This window comes from Sitodiplosis mosellana, unplaced genomic scaffold (assembly GCF_009176505.1).
Source record: "Sitodiplosis mosellana isolate CC-2019 unplaced genomic scaffold, AAFC_SMos_1.0 Smas_scaffold_6226, whole genome shotgun sequence".
Taxonomy (NCBI): domain Eukaryota; kingdom Metazoa; phylum Arthropoda; class Insecta; order Diptera; family Cecidomyiidae; genus Sitodiplosis; species Sitodiplosis mosellana.
In genome coordinates, this window is record NW_022601467.1 from 22,931,082 (window position 1) to 22,952,249 (window position 21,168).

Below are 21,168 nucleotides of genomic sequence, written 5' to 3' on the forward strand. Positions count from 1 at the left end.
TCATAACACAACATTTCGTAAATAAAGAGTTTAGAGGAAACATTTTTATAAATTTATTTTCAATCCATTTCTATCGATATTCAAAATTCCAACTGGATTCGATTTCTAAATATTTCCATTATCTTTCGACAAGATTCATGATTTTCGAATTCGCCGGGAGAACGTGACCATTGGGTCAGAAAATGGTGAAATTGGTGATTTTTTTTCAAACCTATTTAATATAGCCAGTATGAAATGAAATGGATCAATTTCTTTTTTTCAAAAAATGTTGTTCAAAAATTAAGCAAGCAAAAAATGAGTTGGGCCATACATTTTCTTTATTATCATATCAACCTTTGCGAAAATAATTACATTATTGAAATTGATGAAAATATGTGAAATCATCAAATCATTTCTGCACTTTGGCCATTTCTTCGGATTTTTCGCGCAATATCAAAGCAGCCTTGTCGGTGTTCTCGGTCCGTTCATTTTTTGGCGCTACATTCTCGGTATCATTCGTGGTCCGTACTGCATTTAATTCGCTTTTTAGCACATCGATTGTTTGTTGACATTTGGCCAAATCATTGTCTTTTTGCGCCAGTACTTTGTCAGTGTTAGCGATTTTTCTTTTCAATTCGTCGAATTGCAATCGGCTCTTTGCAATTTCATTTTTCAGTTCGATATTCAATTTGTCAATTCGTGACTCTTTGATTTCGATAAGCAGTGCATACTGTTGGCAATGCGTACAATCTTTTTTATCAAAATCGAGAAACACTTTCTGTGTTGATTGGCAGTTTTTCTGGCAGTTTGGGCAAGTGGGCGATCTTAGCAGAAAAATAGCAATATTCCATATTAATATACAATGAATACAAAATCATAATACACAAAACTCATTTCAACACTTACTTTTTTGTCCAGACTGTCAAACATTTTTCGTGGAAAATATGTCCACAATGCACCGATAAAATCGAATCGCTTGGATTGTAGTCCTCGCAACATATTGCACACACAACTTCCATAGTGTTTGCAAAAAATGTTTTTTTTTTTGTGTAAACAACGAACAATGGTCAAAGTGTGTCTAAATTTACTGAACGTCAGCACATTGAAAATGTTACTATGTTGTCGAAAAGTACCGCAATCCTTTACAATGCTTTGCTCTGCATCGAACGCTAAACACGAATGAAGAAGTAAGAAAAGAATAACCGTTGACTGTTACGATGCTGTTTCATATTGTAGCAGTTTTCATGCAACTGTAGGATATTCGAAAAACAAAACGGTATGACAGAACAAAGAGAATAGTTAGTTAAATAAACGTTTAGTTTTATTAATGCTTAATTGATACAAACTCATATATATTTATAAAGAAACTAATTTGATTGAACCTCTAATACCCAGAACATAAAATGTGTTGCATAAAAATAGAAAATATTCTTATAATTATATTCTGTTTAGAACAAATGTAAAATTAATTCTTTCTTTTTAGTTTTACATTTTTTATCACTGGAATCATGATATATTCCCAATTATCAATATTACCGCAGAATGGAACCACGGCCTTACAGTTCATCAGCTCATTTGCATGCAATCTCTTAAATGGCTTTGAACAACCGTACATACTTAATAGTTTCAATGGCCATATCCCTTTGCAAATAGTCTGTAGAACTCGAAACATCCCGGTGTGTTCGTTTGTTATTTTTTTCAGTTGTACAGTGAGCTCTTGCACTCGTTGATTTGTAATTTTCCGTTCAATATCGTATTCACGGATAATGTCATCTTTAAGCAAATTCTCCGATTGAATCGCCGCCGTAGCATGTTCCAAAGCATCTAATCGTTCATTTAACTCGTAAATATCATGTTCACTTGCTTTAATTTTCATTTGTAGCTCTTCAATGCATTTCAACGCATGATTATTTTGATCAATTAAATTTGCACACTCTTTTGATTTTTCATTCAAAGCTTGTGCAAATTTTTCTTTTTCAGTTTGCAAATCGTCAAATGCTTCAAGAATTGACTTGCAAAATTCACAATCATTATCACGTTCAGTCTCCGTCTCTGGCAAAGTATCAATATGGTCCAGAAGAAGTTTGATCGTTTCTTCCGTATCCGCATCAGTTGCTGTATTCTGCACATTTCCTGGTGTTTGGATGCATGCAAGATCTTCATCAGAAGCAAAATCGATGTAGATTCTTTTCATTTGATCTTGATCACAAATTTGACAGCATTGAGGACACGTTGGTGATCTATTCAGAATTATGGATGAAAATGGTATTTATATTTTTCAAATGGGCCCATACTTACGACGAATTAAACCATTGTTGTAGACATTCGTTGTGATAAACGTGTCCACAAGGCTTTGATGTTATGGCTTCAGTTTGGATAAAGATATTGTGACAAATGAGACAATAAGGCATCGACATAACTATTTATTGAAATCTTCAAATGGAATTTTGTAATTGTTTTCTTTAGATCAATTTGTATTTTATAATTACTTTATCAAACATCTGAATTTTAATTTCAAGTTAGAAGGAAATGTTCAACTCAAAACAGAAATATGCAATAATAAGTAATGGAAACGATGACATATCGGACGAATGAATGGAAGAACAAAAGGAATTGCAAATACATAAATTTGTTTAGATAAGCGAAAAAGCATTTACGTTGTTCTGAGTATTTCGCAATATCTTGCGCTGTTGTTATTTTGTATCGCGCAAATCAAACTTACCACATTCGTAAATGGGTGACTTACTATTCGCCAACGATGACTGAATTCAACACAGTCACCACAAACACAAATGTCAATGGAATACATCTAAATAATAGATTTCATATAGCAGCCATGATGGTTATTCTGTCAAAGCGGCCATACTAGCCTTTCGTACTTCCTCTCTGGCTTTTTGACTTTCTTTTGCGAGTTACTACAAACTGCGTAAACATGGGTCGTATGCACGCTCCTGGGTAAATATTCATTTTTTCATACAATTTTCTGTGTTTTACGGTATATTTCGATTGAATGTTGAATGTTATGCTAATAAAAGAATAAGTGAAATAAAATCCATGATTTTTTTGCATTAAAAGGAAGAAATTCCGTGCGACTTTTTAGTGCACATGGTTTCACGTTTTGTTGATGGTTTTTATTGTATGCTTATGGCAATATCAAATCAAGTGTTCTTCAATGTAAATTGATGGAATTGTTTTTAATTTCAGTAAGGGTATTTCCCAATCAGCTTTGCCATACCGTCGGTCGGTACCATCCTGGTTGAAATTGAACGCCGAAGATGTTAAAGAGCAAATCAAGAAGCTCGGCAAGAAGGGTATGACACCGTCTCAAATCGGTAAGTAATTGAGGTTATGTCACAATAGCCGATTCAAACGTTCCTCTATGAATTATTTGTTTATTTGATAGATAGATTTGCCATTCTGTTAACATCAATCGCACACAATACTCACGATAGCTTTTTCCCTTCTCTTTCCTTTGGATTTTTCCCTCAAATAGGTATCATTCTTCGTGATTCGCACGGTGTTGCTCAAGTTCGTTTTGTGAGCGGAAACAAAATCTTGCGTATCTTGAAATCGTTGGGTTTGCGTCCAGACATCCCAGAAGATTTGTACTATTTGATCAAGAAAGCTGTTGCTATCCGCAAGCATTTGGAACGCAACCGTAAAGACAAAGACAGCAAGTTCCGTTTGATCTTGGTCGAATCACGTATTCACCGTTTGGCTAGATTCTACAAGACAAAGAGCGTATTGCCACCAACATGGAAATACGAATCTAGCACAGCATCAGCATTGGTCGCCTAAATTTCATTCCGGGCATTCTGCGTGTGTTTTTTTGGAAAAATGTAAACATTTTCTAAAACAAAAAACCTGAATATAAAAGTAAAATTACGATAACAAAAATTGTGTGCAAATGCAGTGTTTTTATTCTTTTTTATTTTTGTTTTTGTTCAATGAAAAAAAAGTGTATTGATATAAGTGTATCACATATTTATACAATTCTTACAATCAAAAGAATCTTTGATATGAAAGGTAACTGTTGGACCAAAAGCATTCTTAATTTCAATCTGAACTGCAGCAATAATCCCATTGTAAATTTGATGCCAGCGACAATTCAATTTTTTGGTTTTCCTAATAACGAGAGATATCAGTTTACTGTTAAAATCAAGGGGCAAACCACTCTAAAGTAATACTGCGTATTAGTATTACTTTAAGTAATACTAATGTAAATATTACCTTGTATTACTTTAGTATTACTTTTTTCAAACCATAGTATTATTTTTAAAAGGAGTATTACTTTATCATAAGTAATACCACTTTTACCTAGTATTACTTCGTATTACTTCGCAGGTATTATGTATTACTTTTGAGTGGATTGCCCCTTGGTTAAAGTCCTATAAAATAGGTAACACTTATTTACCTGTGCAAGTATTTCAAGAAAATAGCCAATTCACATAGTTTTTGAGCGCGTGCGAACTCCTGAAAAAATCCCAATACCACCTGAACGTCATTGTAGGCGGGATCATTACAATTATCGAGCCAATTCGTTAGAATTGGCCGCCATTCCTTAGAATTTAAGATGTTCCCTTCAGATATGTGCTTAATGAAATGAGAAAAAAAAACATCATCGTATATCATCGATACGCTAAAACTTAAACATGCTTACAGACGGATCTCTTTGATGTATTCGTTTCGTAGATTCATTGTCAATGTCATCAAAATCAATTTCCAACTTACGAGCCAATACTTTTTTCACAGTTATCGGTCGTAGTATTTTGTTATCATTTGTTTCTCTCTTCGGAATTCTGTTTTTCTCCCGTAGGATTTCTTCTTGTATTTCGTTTGGCAGCTCGGCCAAAACACTCAAGTCTAGTTCGTCGTATATTTTTTGTAATTTTCTGTTTGAAGAGTTTGGTTTAGGTTTGTCAACCATATCACGTGTTGGTGTGTCGTTGAAACTTTTCACTTTCCGGAAAATGGGTTTTCGCTCACATTGGTCACTGTTGATACATCCATCCTTTTGGCCAATGGCTGAAGACTCGGCATTACAGGTTTTCAATTTTTGTTTGGCTTGAACTTTTTCAAACATATTCTTTAACGAATTTTTCCTATTATCATAATTCTGAAGTGTGTTTAGTTTCGATATCTGAATACCAATTCCGCGCAGCTCATGGCATGGCACATTCAATATCTTTCTTATATTGAATACCGTTTGAGAAATGACCATTACATCACATGTATAATTTGCTAATGTGACCGATTTTGTCAAATTCTCGCAGAATCCATGTCCAAGGAATTTAGCTGTCTCTACCGGAGCATCTTTGGCCCGCACCATATATTTCAAAGTGATTGTTCTACCTTTTGCTGATATTTCAAGAAGACGATGCTGCACCTCGGTACATAATCGCCTCAGAAAATTGTCTAGTTCGTGCTCTTCAGTGAACCGAATGCCGTAGTTAATTTCAGCACTCACTGATTTCCTCACCTTCGTTTCAAAAGCAAAAAAAAATATACACAAGAAAATTAGTAATGCGGAAAAATCCAATTTTTACCACTTTTGATAAAGAGTATGTTATAAAAGCCACTGGCAATATATTTTAAGTTTGAGGATGTTTTAGTAAAATGCTTACTTGATCGTACACCAAAAGTTTGTTATCAATTCCACGACAATTTTGGTATAAAGTTTCACCCAATTTTTTTCCAAATTCTTGTTGTAACTTCGTTAATGGAACTCGTTGTAAGTCAGTGCATGTTTTTAAACCCAAATTAGTACACTTTTGTGTTGTTGAATACCCAACTCCGGGCAATTCGCTAATCAGAATGTTACCGAAGTATTCCTCAACATCCTCGCTGTTCGTAGAAAGAAAATGCTGTCCATTAGGTTTCGCTTTTTTCGTAGCCATACGCGCTTGAAGCCTACAAGTATAATAAAAAATTTCTCATTGACTTATTGTTCCACATTTTCAATTTAATTGATAGCTTACTTGTTCTCTCCAATTCCGGCCGAGCAAGGACATTGTGTTTTGTCAATAATCTCCTTTCGAATGTGTGATACGAATTCGTCAACTGAACAACCCAATGCTCCTAAAACACCAGCTAGATCAACGTACATTTCATCACAGCTAACTGCCTCTATATCCAAGGTGTATCTTTTCGAGAAACATACATTTTACTGACACATATTCAAAGAATGGAAAGAAAAATGCAAGCATGTTTGGTCTGTAATAATAATAATAATGGGAGCATACTGAGTGATTGTGTTGTAAAGAGATTGTGCCACCTCTTTGTAAGCATCGAAATCGTATGGGATAGTTATAAGTTGAGGACACAATTTCAAAGCAGCTCCAACAAACATGCCATTTTTTAGGCCCATTTTCCTTGCTTCATAACTACAGGACGCGATCTCCGATAACGATGTCGTTTTATCGATGAGAGTTTTAGTTCGGTCATTCAAATCGTCATTCTTCGATTGGTCTGTATTGTATTTTTCATCGTGTCGTTTAATATATAATTCCATTTCTTTCCTTCGATCAACGTCATTTGTACTGTTAATGTTGTTGCTATTGTGTCCCTTTGAATGAGTAACTGCAACCGGGAAACCTCTCAACTGTGGCCTTGATCGAAGGCCGACGGAAACAAAAAAACAGTCCATGTCAATATGCATGATTGCTTTTCTACTGTATCTCTCTGTTTCTTTTTCTTTTGAAGATTGACGCATTTGCATTATCTCTTTGAGCCGATTCAGAGCCGGAAATTGACCATCGTCGCATGATTCACGTAACTGTGAGATATATTGTTTGAACGACGCCCCAAGCGTGGCGATATGATGCAATCGAGACTGATTGTAGAACTCGGAAATGAAGTTTGGATCAACCGCTGTTTTTGCGAGACCTTTCTTAAATTCATTCTTCACTTGATGCTCGCTTCTACTCACATCTGAAACTGTATCCATTTCTTTGCTAGGTTTCGTTTGCTCTTCGCGCCTAATTGCCGTATTAAGAATATCCAAATTCAATACTATGTCCAATTTTGTGGGCTCAGCATGGATTTCATCGTTAGTCATGCACTCCCCAGGTGGTGGTTGCACAATGGAATCATGATTTATTTTTGATTCTTTCTCTTTGAACGCTATTTTTGGTTGTGAAATCTTACGATTTGTATACAGTAGATAGTTGGAATAATCCAGGATTTTATTCGCATTTAAACAATCGACAATCCATTGTGGACTGATTATTTTGGCAGTCGTGATTTGACGAATCTTTACATCTGGCAAATTGTTTGCGATAACAAATGTTGTTGATCTTTTCTGGTACGCATGATAGATACCTGTGCAGACAATAAAAAAAAACAATCAATTCAAGGAGAATTCTAGTTCTTGAAATATTGTTACCGCTGTGAGTTATCATAATTCGTTTGAGCTCTTCTGCTGATGGATTTGTTAGGCCATTCACAAATATCGATATGCCCGCGAATAAATTCGATGCCTTGTAAGGATTTTTCAATGCGTCTTCCGCAAATTGTTCCTCCAGCTTCGATTTCTTCGCATCCATATATCCACCCTTGAAGTTGACACATTTAAATTTAGAATTATTTTTCATATTCAAAATTACATGAAATTGTTGAATGATTTACCCATTCACCGAATCCATTGTCAAGGTCAACATTTTTCTTCGGCCGCTTCCGCATGGCGAATAAACGGCTAAATTTTAAAAACTGTTATTTGTAGGAAGCCAAATTAAAAATAAACAGAAGTAGCAACAAATCGATCTGTCAAGAGAAATGAAGAATAAAAAAAACGTCATGACTGTGTAATTGCGTCGTAGTAAACTGCGTGCAGATGGTGCTAGCAATGCTCACCGTTGCCAACCTAACACAGTAAAAAACGCATGAAAAATGCAAGCGATTGGCTGTATGTACCGACATTGACAAACCACACAAAGTTAAAACTAATATTAATGAAGTACAGATTAAAACATTCTTTTTTTTTGCCGTAAATCGTGAAAATTTGATGAAATAAACATTTTGGTTGGAGGCAAACGATTAGTATTTGTGTTAATAATAGAATCACAATAAAATCTACCGAATTGAATTGACCGTAAATGGATTAGACGAGTTTGAAATTTCACTCATTAATAACAAATAGTTTTGTAATGGCCGATTTGGACGCTGTGAATCTTGGTCTGGATGAAACTGAAGTTGACATGACGGAAGGTATGCACGAATTAGAAGAAACATTCGATACACGCAGTGAGGCATCTGGAAATTCATCCAGCTCGTCGTCGGGTAGCCCAAGCATCAGTTCAGTTAGCACCCGATCATCAAAAAGTGCAAAAGTACGCCGATCGCATTTGAACCGTGAACGAACTGCAAACAAAAAATCAAATAGTCCGAGCCCAGACAATGCAAAAAAGCAACAGAAACAGAATTCCAATCATCAGAAAAAGAGCGAAAAGAGCAACAATAATTCGACCAAATCATATGATTATATCACGAAAATCAATTACTTATTTAGGGAGACAAGATTTTTTGTTATTAAATCAAATAATGCTGAAAATGTGAGTTTATCAAAGTCAAAGGGTGTTTGGTCAACATTACCACAGAACGAAGCAACGTTGAATCAAGCGTTCAAAGAAAATCGCAATGTCATCCTGATCTTTTCTGTGAAAGAAAGTGGGAAATTCGCTGGCTTTGCCCGAATGGTTGGCGAATCAAGACGAGATGTTCCGGCTGTGTCATGGGTATTGCCTCCAGGTATATCGGCAAAAGCTCTCGGTGGAGTCATTGAAGTCGACTGGGTTTGTAAGAAGGAGCTATCATTTACATCCACTGGACACTTATTTAATCCGTGGAACGAGGGAAAACCAGTGAAAATTGGTCGAGACGGACAGGAAATTGAGCCAAAAGTTGGTGCTGAGTTATGTCGCCTATTTGAAGAAGATGAATCCATTGATTTGACACCGATACTGAAAAAGTCCAAGGAATCGGCTCGTATTTTGCGCGAAAAAGGTGTAAAACCTGCCTTCAAAATTGCTCCAATTCGACCCAGTTCGATTGGAAACGGAAGTGGTATTTTACAAAGAAACCGCGGCATCGCCAGTATTCGTGGCCGAAAGAAGCTGTTTGGCTTAACCACTCGTAGCAAACTGAACAGTGTGGCCAATTCAAGTATATTCAAGCGTTCAGCATCACCATATGTTAAACGTGATCGTTCTCATCATTATGAGCGGTACAGCTCAACAGCAGCAGCCGAAGCATATGTCGCTGATTATATGCGTACTATGCAACATCAGCTCCCACCAATGCCATACGCACCCCCGCCTGGCTTTGCATCAATGATGCAATCACCTTATGAAGCTTTGCCCCCGCCACCACCACGGTATTATGATATTCCATCGTTGGGAGAGTATCCTCCGCAGTTACCAACTATTCCATCACGGTCATCAAATTCTCGTCCATACGACCGCGACGAATTATATAGAAAACTTGTTCCACCCCCGATCTATTCACGTGATTATCACCATTCGTCGACATCATCGACACGGGAAAGAGATCGACGGGACGACCGGAGTCATCGAAACCGAAATAGCAGGCGATGATAATCTCACACAGTCATTCAAAAAAATATTCTCGCACCGCAAGAATGTAATAGGTGATGATAATACAACAGAAACGAAAACCAATCGTCTCAATACAACACTACCGAATGACATAGTTTTCATTTTTATAAACATTTCTTCAGCAGGGAAAATACTTATTGATATTTCCACATAAAGATTATCATGTTAAACAAGATTATTCCTCTGAAAGATATACTTCTTTGATAGCCTAAAAATAAAAGTTGTACCGCTAATAAGTCGAAGTAAAGCTCCAAAAAAATCGATGAACTAATAAATTAAAGAAGAAATTATAACAACCGAATGAAAACAAAAACGGTTGTATGTATACAACTTTAAATTACGGTTTACATTTACAAGCCACAACACAAATTGAGAATGTGAGAGAATTAGCAGTAATAAGTTCAAGTTGTATGCAACTCGCTGATTGTGATGTCAACAAAAGTAAAAAAACACAACATGAATCATTCGTTTATTAAATTAATTTAAATAAAAATAAGAGAAAAGAAGAAAATGATAAGGAATCGCATGGAAGATAAATCATCAAATAATCTTTAAATTGTTCATAATAATTTAGTCCATATTTTTGTATTTTCAAGAATGAGTTTTGTTTTGAAATTGTCTTCTCATCTAAACAGCAACACTCTTTTTGGAAATAAATTGAAACTCTGAACAAAACGTATCGTTTGATTCACTATTCATGTAGAAATTCGGAAGATCATTTCAAAATAGAGCTCATCGTTTGATTTTCATGAATAAAGAAATCGTTAGAAGATGATTTGACGTTTTTCTCTTTTTATTTTCTAATATATTTCTGAAGATTTTCTTAGAATTGAAACACAATGAATAACTTCTTTCCAGCCAAAGCTCTAAATCAAACCTCGACATTATTCACCCAGGGCTTGGCGATATTAAATAAAATTAAAATAAAATAAAAACTATTAAAGAAGTTTTTAATAGTTGAAATTTAGGCTGAACCAATATCATTTCTCTTCCACAGCATGCAATATCAGGAAAAACAAAATTTAAAGTGCAATTACGGTTTTAGAAGAACAAATTGAGTAATGCGATTTTCAATTAATTTAATTTTGATAAAACTCAATTTTCTCCGTATTTTGGTTTAAACCAACTTAAAATGTGGCACATTCTTTTGTGAAAGATTTCGGAGAAAATACGGAAAAATCATATTCTCCACACAAATGACCTTCGACGCGAATTGGTGCTTCTTTTGCTTTAGTTGTAATTTTCCCTTTGAAATTGCTGAGATAACGCATATATCGACTAAACACAGTTGAACCAACGAAGCAGTGCCAATTGTTCATGAAATCTGAAATAAAGTTAAATTTTCCCAATAATTTTTTTATCAATTGTGTGAAAATTAACAGAATGTTCAAAGATCGACTCAATCATCAAGCGCTCATTAGAATTAAAAACATTTGAATAAAATCGACAATCGAATGCATAAGTATATAAATTCAACTGAGTGTGCCATTCAAAGTCGTCGAACGCACACTCTTGTCTTACATTTTGTTTTGTTTACATATACCAGAGACGTCGAGCTGAACTACCTCGCGCACACACATACAGCAACACATACACTCAATTTTGGTCTTCCATTTGCTTTGCACTGTGGATGTATATAAATGAAAATACCATTTTTACGTAGCTTCATGGGTACATTGTGTTTGCGTTTATCAAGTAGTTCATTTTCAAGAGCCGGCAGTAAGTGAAGTGGATTCTTTCGTCTTGCGCTCGGTGTCTATACATTAAAAAACACGGAATAAAAAAACTAATAATTTTGCTTGGTAGTGTATATCATGTTCAAAACCGAATAGACTGAGCGAAAAAAAGAAACAGAGCGACACACAGTAAACAGTCAGCACGTCAACACAAACGATAGACTATACACAATTTCACATACATACAAGAGACAGAAATTGGGAAATTCGACACAATCAGAAGCAGTTGCAAAAGTAAAAGCATCGAAAGAGCAGGCAGAGAGTTAGAAGACACCCAAAAAACACGACACATGAAAAGATTTTGCCTTTAATTCAGATGTTCTCCTTTCGTCTACATTGATTTTAATGAAATATAGTGAGGTGATCTCGCGATTACTCTAATACAAAATAAAAAGTAGTCGGCATAAAATCATTGCGCAGCTTTTATTCGAAAAAAAGCTGAGAAATTCAAAAGGCAGGGGAATTCACTTCGAAGACAGTAGAATCTAGGTTGTGTTTCATAAGTTTTATGAACAGCACATTTTATCGAATTCAATAAAAAAAAATTGAATTGATTGAGTGAGTGTGTATAGTGTTTTGAATGTAGAATCCATTTTCACAATACAGTGTCAAAAGTTGAATCCGACAATATGAAAAGATGGTTATAATATTTCAAAAATATAAACGATTAATTTAATATTTCGACTAAACACGGATCATTATAAAAAAAACTGTATCAACAATTTTCCATTTTTTTCCCCAGAAAAAGACTCTGCAATAATAATTGTGGATTTGAAGAAAAATTTGTTTATGGTCTTTGTAGGAAAATGTCCAGTGACTACACAGTATAGGATTGTTTTTCCATTCAATTTTATATTAAAATCAAGTGTGAATTTGGCTAAGTGAATGATACTTCTTTGTTTGTGTTTTGACAAAGCAACCCGCATGCACCACAACATATTAGGAAATGTTGGTATCATATTAAAATAAATAAATAAATGTACTGAAACGAGTCAATCAGCAGTGTGAGGTTTTATCAATTTGATTAAATACGGAAATTGAAATAAAAATAAACTGAACAGTGGAATATCGCAAGGCGTAACATCAGCAATTTCATAACGATAACGATGTGTAAGTTATAGAGAGAAAACAATTTTGAAATGTTTATAGGTTTTGTCTTCGAAAAAAGACTTTGTTGCATACAGAAAATGTTTCGATAATATTTCGTAGACATGGGGATGCCAACATAGTATAAAGGTCTAGGGCGGAACAGCTATCGAAAAAAAAATCCGCCACGACGCTAAGAACCCATAGAAAAAAGCATAGCAGTGCTACCGTCTGTACGTTTCATATACACAATGCCGAAAGAGCGCAGATGCAATCTGTCAATGACTTGGTCATATGTGTGCGTGTCTATGTATATGTGTGTTTGTGCTGATACAGTTGAACAAGATTCCCAATGTATGCGCTTGTCTAATCAGACTCATTGAACAGTATTTTATCATTTATTTTCATGATTAATACTCTGGATAAAATGGAACCAAACGTACGAAACGCTGAATCTATTTTTCATCTTCTAGAAATCACTTAGTGATAGCAGGAGCAATGCAAATAATAAAAAAATGCGTTTAAAAAATAATAGGAAAATAAATAAAATACAAAAATACCAATGTATCTGTGCTAATTAAAGCTGGACTTACTTGGATGCATCACATCGTATTAATATCTCAAAAATATTGATTTTTTTAGCCAACTATGATTTTCAAGTGATTTCCCCGAACTACTTACGGTTATATAGGATTTTGAAGTTAAATGAATAGCGGTTCACATTGTATAATGCAATTGTATCGTATGGTCATGGTCAAGACATTCAATGGCAGTGAGGTAACAAAAGCAAAATCAGTGTAAATCGTCACATTGTCATATGGTCATCCGTTTGCATGTGGGAGCTCACAGCAACAACGCAAAATAAATAACCATTCATAGAAGTATTTAGCACGAAATGATGTATCTATAATTCGTTCTATCATGTCATGGAACCAACCAGATACTTCAACGAAATATATATTTGGTCTTCTATGCTCATAAAAGGCAATAATTTTTACCTACGTAAAAAATAAAGATGATGAACCCGAACGTATTCAATCTTAATTGCAACTGACTCGAAGAAATCGTATATAAAATATGCAAATGGATTTTGTAACAAACCTGCTGTCCCAAAAGTGACATTTTTATCTATGTGTGCCCAATTAACATGAACTCTAGGGTGAATTATCATTCTTGGAAAAATTCAATAATTTCGGTGTGTTGTAGAAGATATCCACTTCTATCCACTTTTATCCACTCCTACTCACAGAATATCCACAGAATTTCCACTCATATTCACAGATATTCAGTGTTTCTTATTTGGACAGTTCAACCGTTCTCAACATCTTGAATTTTTTTATTTAAATTCATTCACGTATTACTTTTCGTTAACACAACGTGTCAAGGGAAAGTATAGGAATTGGTCCCGAATTTTTTTCTCGCAAAATTGGTTTAGATCATAATAAAAACTCATGAAACGCGTAGAAAACCACTTTTTGAGACACTTTTCCGTTCGTGTGCCGTCGTCGTCGTTGTCGTCGTCGTTGTCGTCGTCGTTGGTGTTTGTTAACACGATAACTCAAAAAATAATTGAGATAATCAAAATCTGGAAATGCCAAAAGTTTTGTATCCGAAAAACTTAGTTTAAGTTCGAAGATGAGCCTAAGAAAAACCTCAAAAAATTGACACTTTTGTATGGGAGGTACCCGTAAATCGACTCCGATTGGCTTCAAACTTTCTGGGATTTCATTATGGAAGAAAAATAAGATTCCCAAAGTTTGAAACCAATCGGAATCAATTTACGGGTACCTCTCATACACATTTTTTTAAATTTTGACTAAAACTACCGATTTTTGGACAATTTTGTATGGGAGGTACCCGTTAATCGATTCTTATTGGCTACAAACTTTCTTAGGTTTCATTTTTTGGAGAAAAAATAAGATTCTGAAAGTTCCATGTTGATCGCATTTGCAAAAGTTTGATTTTATGTCCTCAATTTTTGTCGACATTTTCTTGGAAAAAATTGAGGGCCAAAAACCAAACTTCTGCAAATGCGATCAACATGAAACTTTCAGAATCTTATTTTTTCTCCAAAAAATGAAACCTCAGAAAGTGTAAAGCCAATGAGAATCGGTTTACGGGTACCTCCCATACAAAATTGTCGAAGTATTAGTTAAAGTGACCGATTTTCACTTTATTTTTATTATTTTATTTTCACTGCCTTTATTTAAAGAAAATTCACAAAAAATAACCAAAAGTACCTACGGACAACGCAGGCCAACGGTACGGAAAAGTTCGGGATTACCAATGTAATTCTTTTTATATTCACAATGTTTTCGAAAATTCAATGAGAAAATATCTATATTATTCAGAAAGATTCACGAAAATTCACAGTTTTAAAATTCGAATGAACCCCTAGCATGAACTATTGAAATGATACATTCAAATTCCAATCAATCAGACATTGTTTTTGGTGATTTTTATTTTAATGACAACTAATATTGAATTGGTGTCTGAGCAAAAACATACACTTTTTATTCCAATAAAAAGTCTGTGAAACATACACTGTCAATCTCACCCATAGATATTAAAGTTCTAAAATCCAGTTACATTTCAATTCAGAGAGTAAAATTAGTAGTACCTTTCCAGAAACCTTATAATTATTTCAAAGTCTCATATAAAAATGAATAGATTGACACAGGCCCGTAGCCAGGATTGATTGTATGGGGCGGCATGACCAATTTTTGGGGTGGCGCGTAATTTTCAATTTTTCAATAGAAATTTTTTGATATTTAATATCCTGAAACTTAATTTTCCCTTGATTTATTGTAAAATTTTCTTCAACTGTCGTCGATTTCAGCTTTCTTGGACTAGCGGCAAATCATTTTCAACCATAAATTCAGTTGCTTTAGTTTCAAATTCGTTGAAACTTTTTTTTCCAAGCATCTCCGAAGATTGTTCAATTTTTCCCATAGAATGTAGAGACTTCTGAATCTCCAGATAATTTGAATTGATTTTCGAAGTAGGTAATATTTGAATAAATAAAAGATAGTTAGATATCAAGTACATATATATGGTACGTTTGTATCGTTGGTTTTGTTTTCATAATATCACCACAATGATATCAAATTATATCTTTGTGTGTAGTAACTTAAATTCAAAGTGATACGCATAAGTTGCGGGCAAAGTTGAATTTTCATTGGAATGAATGAAAATAAAAGGAATCAAGAAATAAAAAAATGAACAAATGCTATGCAATACAATTTTATTTTAGATCTTGACATCACAAGGTAAAATTATTAAATACTCAGCGTATGTTCAGCGAGTATGCAAAAACCTTTTCATTTCTTGGAGAATTAAGTATAACACTATGTGAACATTGAAATGATAATGCTGATCTATGTGTAGACGAATATCAACAAACCACTCGACCGTCAAATTAGGTTGCATTGGTTGATTGTAATCGTTCTGTAGACGGAAAATTTGAACCAGAAGAAAATAAGAACTATTCCGTAAGCTTGATATGTTTTTTTAAGTGTCGGCAGAAAAGTGTTCGCCGCTCATGTTGCATTCTATTTGAGACATAACGGGGAAATTATAATGATATTATAAGTGAAACTGTTATTCGACAGATCAATAATCACGCGCTGAACACATGGTACCGTGTCTGGTTTAACGAAAACACACGGCATAACGCAACATGTAAAGAAATACCGCAGGTGAAATGCAATATTTTCACATTTAATACGATTTGATTCTTCTTACTATATCCCAGTTTATCTGCTGTCTCATCCATTTACTGCGCAAATAAGCACTTACAGCAAATTAAATAATCAAGCAAAATCAAGTGTATAGACATTTATATAATATATATTTTCATATACATTGTATATGATTAGAGGATTGAAAATTGACTAATTAATGGACATCAAAATTCGATGGAAAAAAATGGATAAACATTTTCTTGGAAACGTTCGATTTTCAGTAGTAGTTTCAAGGTCAATAAAGGGGGTACAATCACATGATAACAAAACCAACTATTTTTTTCGATTTATTATGAAAATCGTTAGCTAGGTTGGATAAATATATTTAATAAAACCTATGTTGGTGTCGGTATCTTAACATTAGAGGTACTGATACAGTGTCCAACAACGTCCAGTCCGCTTTGCTCTGCTATTTTAAGTATTTTTTCGATACAGTTTTGTTTCTTCTTTTGGCGCCCTTGACGGGCAATGAGATATAATGTGTTATTTGAAATGTGCTCGATAATTTACACACATATATCTGCCTATCTGCAAACGAAATATTTTTCATCGTTTGTAGAAAAACTGGCCTACCAAATTATCCCGACATTGAAATAACTTCCTCCGTGGGTTGAAAGGAAAATCAGATTACTCTTAATTGTGTTGTATGAATTGTGATCATTCTTTCTTGCTTCAAATAGTAAAGAATAAAATAATTATTTCAATATTAAAATATCTCATCATTTAATGCTGGTAAAGTTGCATAACCGATATTCTCTTCACAACCTTCTTAGGCAAATTTTCTTTTGAATAGAAGAGAAGCAATCGGCTTCACAGTCAATAATGGCTTTTATGTGTGCATTCATATACAAGTCTATTAGCAACTCGCCACGATCCCATGCATACACATAATGGGAAACAATGAAACAAACACTGAAATTCTCCCAAAGCATAATTTATCAAAGAAGTGCGTATTATTATTGCTTGTAAATGTTTTGTAGATATAAATTGAGCTTTGTAGCGTTGTAAAATGTGTGAAAGAAAGAAAAACAACATCAACGCAACAATTTACGTAAATAAATGTTTGTACTATTTGAGTCGTACAGTAAAAACAAAATTTTGCTTACACTTTTTTTGCTTGTTGATGCAATGCAATTGTATGCCATTTAGTTGTGTATTATAGAAGAAAAACTAGTACTTGGTACACTTCTGCCGATTTTTTTTTGCTATATTGCACATCTACTCATCACATAGATGAACTACGTTGGAATAGCTGTACAATATACACGTAAAAACCGTTTTTATTTGCTTAAATCACTTTTATGATATTTTCGAGCTATAGCTAGGTAAATGTCCCGGTGCCCCCGGGTCCCCCCCCCCCCGGTCGGAAAAATGTAAAACCAATTCCAGATTCAGATTCGGGGGAGTTTGTACTCACTGTATGCAAATTTTCAGAGTTTGTACTCTCACCCAGTCCGAGTACAAACTCCTCAAAGTTTAAAATTTTGTCAAATTTCGGAAATAAAAAAACAACGAAAAAATTTAATGTCAGAGGCTAGATTCTGATGTTCTGAGGTCATTTTCATGTTATTAGGAGTTTGTACTGGCCGTGTTCAAAGCCGCAGAGTTTGTACTCTCACCCAGTCCGAGTACAAACTCGTCAAAGTTTAAAATTTGTCAAAAGCGGTACTATTGTATTTTGTATGGGAAGTACTCAAAATAACCACTTTTCAGGAGTTTGGTCAAGGCAAACTGCTATTATTTTTCGAAAATAATTGTAGTCATTGAACAACTGAATACCTGATTCCCCATAAATTTTGTTTAAAACCGACATTTCTTCATAAAACAAGCAAATGGCTGAAGAAAACTCACTTATGATGGACTGATGTGATTCTATTTCCACGTAATTTTTGACGAGGAATCAATTTAGCTTTCACTCACAGAATCTAGCCTTTGACATTAAATTTATTCTTTGTTTTTTTATTTCCGAAATTTGACAAAATTTTAAACTTTGAGGAGTTTGTACTCGGGCCTGGTGAGAGTACAAACTCTGCGGCTTTGCACACGACCAGTACAAACTCCAAATCATATGAAAATATCCCGAGAACATCAACATTCGGCCTCTGAGATGAAGTCGCCATACAAATTGGCAAAATTTGACAAAATGTCAACTTTGACTGACGAGTTTGTACTCGGACTGGGTGAGAGTACAAACTCTGCGGCTTTGCACACGACCAGTACAAACTCCAAATCATATGAAAATGTCCCGAGAACATCAACATTCGGCCTCTGAGATAAAGTCGCCATACTAAATGGCCGTTTTTTCCAAATTTTCAACTTTGCCGAGTTTGTACTCGGGCCCAGTGAGAGTACAAACTCTGAAAATTTGCATACGGTGAGTACGAACTCCCCCGAGTCCGAATCTGGAATTGGTTTTTCATTTTTCCGACCGGGGGGGGGGGGCAGTGACATTTACCTGCTATAGCTGAATACCAAAAGATTATTTTTATCATAATAATAATTATGAACAGTACCGGTTCAATACTTTCAACGTGTTGTGATCTACATAGTTATTGACAATTGTTCATATAATTACTAATACTTTGGATTTAAATTAAATATAATTATAATTACGCTTGAACGAAAATGCTTTCATTGTCAAGGCTTGAGAGTCTCAAGTTGGGACCAAATAAATAAATGAAAATAAGATTTTATTCCAAACAAATTTAACTTCTTTCTTTATAAACCTAAACTGAAAACTAGTGTTCAAATATTTGCCTAATAATGACTTATTAAACGTGATTTCTTCATATTGTGCTGTGCATAAAGCAATGTTAACATTCATAAAATGCCCACATCAATTGCCATATTTTTAGAATTAAAAATAATAATTGTCTGTAATGAAACATAAAATTAATTTGAGTAATACTTAAAGGGAAGTTTATACCCATTCTCGAAATATTATTTATTGATGGTTAGGGTGCATCGATTTCTTCTATGAAAGAAATATTAGGGAGTGTAGTACGGCTTTGGTAGTGGTTGTCCAGAGGAACAATTTTTGTTCTGGCACTTTTGTCCGATCACACCCTCCTGTACCGAATCAGGATCTTATTTTTGACCAAAAAATGAATTCTCAGAAAGTTTGAAGCCAATCGGAATCGATTTATGGACAGTGGAAACCTCACATACAAATATTTTTTCAAATTTTTAAAAGGAACACTTTTGTATGGGAGGTAAAACCCATAAATCACGTCCTATTGAATTCACACTTTCAGAGAATTCATTTTTTGGTTGAAAAATAAGATCCTGATTCGATACAGGAGGGGGTGATCGGACAAAAGTGCCAGAACAAAAATTGTTTCTCTGGACAACCTCTATCAAAGCCGCACTACACCCTCTTATATTTCTTTCATAGAAGAAATCGATGCACCCTATTGATGGTCGAACATATCACATTTGAAAGTGGAACATACATATTATCATTTCGATCTGTAAGTGTTTTGAAAATATTCCACATTACTGTAGGTCTCCATCAAGTTTACGTTCGGTATTTGGATATTTCGATTTTGCGATTTTTTTTTAAATAATAGGGCGTTGGTTATCAAATATTTTTGATTTTGTATGTATTCAATACTTTAATTCAAATAAGATATCAAACGGTGCTGCAAACACAAACGTAAATTTCAGCCAGAAAATGAAATAAAATTAAGTTCATCGTATGCGTGTACACTGTACACCGCAATATATGTGAAAAGAAAACAGCATCAAACTATTTGCATGAAAAAATTGTTCGATTTCAAATCAAACCACTCCACTTTTTTCTTTCGGTAAAATTTAGTAATGAAATGATAATAAACAGTTGATTGTGCATTTCTCTCTCTCTCTCTCTCTCTCTCTCTCTCTCTCTCTAAAAAAATTTGCATTGTTCTCTTTTTTCTTGTAGAAATTTTGACATTTTTCATGAATGAAAATATTGTAAATTGAATTTCTTTTTCGCATAATTTGCAGATTCAAAGATAAAGTTCTATTGTATATGTTAATTGTTACATGAAAACAGCATAACTTTAGCTTGATATCACAGTATACAATTGAAATCCAAATACATATCTTATAATATATATCGTAAGTGGTATATTCGAACAATAATTGTTAAAATCTGAAGCAAATTTCGAATTCAAAATGAAACCAAAAAATATTTGTCACACCTTGCACTACTTTGGTGTTATTATTGAAGTGAAAAAAATTCACAGTATACAACAATGAACAAATAAATGCCAGGGGACGTCCACGCTTTTGAAAATTAAAAATGATGATAGATTATAATATTTCTTTTTTCAAATATAGCAGATATCATTAGATATGATCACATTTATACATGGCTGTTGCAGATATTTCGGATTTTTGACAGTTCATTTGACAGCCTCTGAGTTTGCACCTGAGCACACCGTTGTTGATACTGTCAAATTGACATTTCAATTTAGTTGTGAATATGTGTGACTACTTTTAATTGATTAAATTTGGAAACAGTTAGACACATTTAGTCCTCAGATCTATGTATTAGTGAGCTGTGTATAGCGAGCAACGTATTACACGTAGATGTAGTTGTAATACATTAGCGTTGACGTAGCAAGCTCTATGTTACCAGTGTGCAACATTAGACAATACCGCTCAAAAGTAACTATTTGTGAGTAGCGGGGACGAACCGCATAGCAGGTGTGCCTAACTCTTTACATCTGTGAAAATGTTCGAACTCCATCCATTCATTGCAAATGATAACTTTCAATTGCGCGTTGTTATTACGAATCGATATTTCTGTCAGTTTAGCTGTCATAAAATACATCACATTTTTATAATGTCAAAAGTATCGTTCATAGATATGATTCAACAATTCCAAATTTTGTCGCATATTTGAGGCTACATTGAGATTGTATTTAAATTAAATCAAATAAAAAAACTTCTTTCGAAGTAATTCCTCGTGACGAAAGCGAACACAAAACAGCTGATATCAATTTTAAAAAATCATTTCGGAGCGAT

General features: G+C 34.2%; 6 protein-coding genes across 52 annotated transcripts in view; 3 read left to right on the forward strand and 3 right to left on the reverse strand.

Moving 5' to 3' along the window:
* Nucleotides 1-295: 295 nt before the first annotated feature.
* On the reverse strand, nucleotides 296-1,201 carry LOC129578461 (E3 ubiquitin-protein ligase TRAIP-like). Its single transcript, XM_055467123.1, has 2 exons — nucleotides 886-1,201; nucleotides 296-803 (listed from the first exon to the last, which is right to left on the reverse strand). Exons 1-2 carry the CDS (start codon nucleotides 996-998, stop codon nucleotides 389-391), a joined length of 528 nt encoding a protein of 175 aa, XP_055323098.1. The 5' UTR covers nucleotides 999-1,201; the 3' UTR covers nucleotides 296-388.
* Nucleotides 1,202-1,278: 77 nt separating this feature from the next.
* Nucleotides 1,279-2,772, reverse strand: LOC129578456 (E3 ubiquitin-protein ligase TRAIP-like). Of its 2 annotated transcripts, none has more exons than XM_055467096.1 (2): nucleotides 2,702-2,772; nucleotides 1,279-2,219 (listed from the first exon to the last, which is right to left on the reverse strand). In XM_055467096.1, the coding sequence occupies exon 2, from the start codon at nucleotides 2,171-2,173 to the stop codon at nucleotides 1,445-1,447; it is 729 nt and encodes a 242-aa protein (XP_055323071.1). In that variant the 5' UTR covers nucleotides 2,174-2,219; nucleotides 2,702-2,772; the 3' UTR covers nucleotides 1,279-1,444. The 2 variants fall into 2 exon arrangements, with proteins under 2 accessions (XP_055323071.1, XP_055323070.1); XM_055467095.1 differs by lacking the exon at nucleotides 2,702-2,772 and adding an exon at nucleotides 2,278-2,671.
* Nucleotides 2,773-2,795: 23 nt separating this feature from the next.
* Nucleotides 2,796-3,876, forward strand: LOC129578462 (40S ribosomal protein S13). The gene is made up of 3 exons (XM_055467124.1): nucleotides 2,796-2,934; nucleotides 3,184-3,311; nucleotides 3,473-3,876. The coding sequence occupies exons 1-3, from the start codon at nucleotides 2,912-2,914 to the stop codon at nucleotides 3,775-3,777; spliced, it is 456 nt and encodes a 151-aa protein (XP_055323099.1). The 5' UTR covers nucleotides 2,796-2,911; the 3' UTR covers nucleotides 3,778-3,876.
* Nucleotides 3,877-7,745, reverse strand: LOC129578441 (DNA repair protein Rev1). The gene is made up of 8 exons (XM_055467049.1): nucleotides 7,606-7,745; nucleotides 7,364-7,532; nucleotides 6,222-7,299; nucleotides 5,958-6,122; nucleotides 5,604-5,889; nucleotides 4,640-5,458; nucleotides 4,394-4,572; nucleotides 3,877-4,104 (listed from the first exon to the last, which is right to left on the reverse strand). The coding sequence occupies exons 1-8, from the start codon at nucleotides 7,657-7,659 to the stop codon at nucleotides 3,957-3,959; spliced, it is 2,898 nt and encodes a 965-aa protein (XP_055323024.1). The 5' UTR covers nucleotides 7,660-7,745; the 3' UTR covers nucleotides 3,877-3,956.
* Nucleotides 7,746-7,797: 52 nt separating this feature from the next.
* On the forward strand, nucleotides 7,798-10,365 carry LOC129578451 (YTH domain-containing protein 1). Its single transcript, XM_055467090.1, has one exon. The coding sequence runs from the start codon at nucleotides 8,124-8,126 to the stop codon at nucleotides 9,567-9,569; it is 1,446 nt and encodes a 481-aa protein (XP_055323065.1). The 5' UTR covers nucleotides 7,798-8,123; the 3' UTR covers nucleotides 9,570-10,365.
* An 813-nt stretch (nucleotides 10,366-11,178) lies between these two features.
* LOC129578439 (neurabin-1) overlaps nucleotides 11,179-21,168 on the forward strand; it is a 52,726-nt gene continuing 42,736 nt past the window's right edge. For 4 of the 46 annotated variants that reach the window (XM_055467002.1, XM_055467031.1, XM_055467040.1 and 1 more), the window contains exons 1-2: nucleotides 11,299-11,686; nucleotides 12,243-12,436. The gene's annotated coding sequence lies outside the window, so the exon portion shown is untranslated. Of the gene's footprint in view, nucleotides 12,437-21,168 lie in introns of all 46 variants that reach the window. The other 42 variants (XM_055466993.1, XM_055467024.1, XM_055467035.1 and 39 more) reach the window with 29 other exon arrangements.

What these genes read in the sequence shown, in the direction of transcription:
- LOC129578461 (XM_055467123.1), bottom strand. Translation starts at nt 998, where the DNA reads ATGGAAGTTGTGTGTGCAATATGTTGCGAGGACTACAATCCAAGCGAT. An exon ending in TTGACAGTCTGGACAAAAAA is followed by an intron (nt 804 to 885) that starts GTAAGTGTTGAA and finishes TTTTCTGCTAAG; the next exon opens with ATCGCCCACTTGCCCAAACT.
- LOC129578456 (XM_055467095.1), bottom strand. Translation starts at nt 2,396, where the DNA reads ATGTCGATGCCTTATTGTCTCATTTGTCACAATATCTTTATCCAAACT. An exon ending in CAACAATGGTTTAATTCGTC is followed by an intron (nt 2,220 to 2,277) that starts GTAAGTATGGGC and finishes AATTCTGAATAG; the next exon opens with ATCACCAACGTGTCCTCAAT.
- LOC129578462 (XM_055467124.1), top strand. Translation starts at nt 2,912, where the DNA reads ATGGGTCGTATGCACGCTCCTGG. An exon ending in GGTCGTATGCACGCTCCTGG is followed by an intron (nt 2,935 to 3,183) that starts GTAAATATTCAT and finishes TTTTAATTTCAG; the next exon opens with TAAGGGTATTTCCCAATCAG. An exon ending in TATGACACCGTCTCAAATCG is followed by an intron (nt 3,312 to 3,472) that starts GTAAGTAATTGA and finishes TCCCTCAAATAG; the next exon opens with GTATCATTCTTCGTGATTCG.
- LOC129578441 (XM_055467049.1), bottom strand. Translation starts at nt 7,659, where the DNA reads ATGCGGAAGCGGCCGAAGAAAAATGTTGACCTTGACAATGGATTCGGT. An exon ending in CTTTACAACACAATCACTCA is followed by an intron (nt 6,123 to 6,221) that starts GTATGCTCCCAT and finishes TTTCTCGAAAAG; the next exon opens with ATACACCTTGGATATAGAGG. An exon ending in TACATCAAAGAGATCCGTCT is followed by an intron (nt 4,573 to 4,639) that starts GTAAGCATGTTT and finishes CATTTCATTAAG; the next exon opens with CACATATCTGAAGGGAACAT.
- LOC129578451 (XM_055467090.1), top strand. Translation starts at nt 8,124, where the DNA reads ATGGCCGATTTGGACGCTGTGAATCTTGGTCTGGATGAAACTGAAGTT.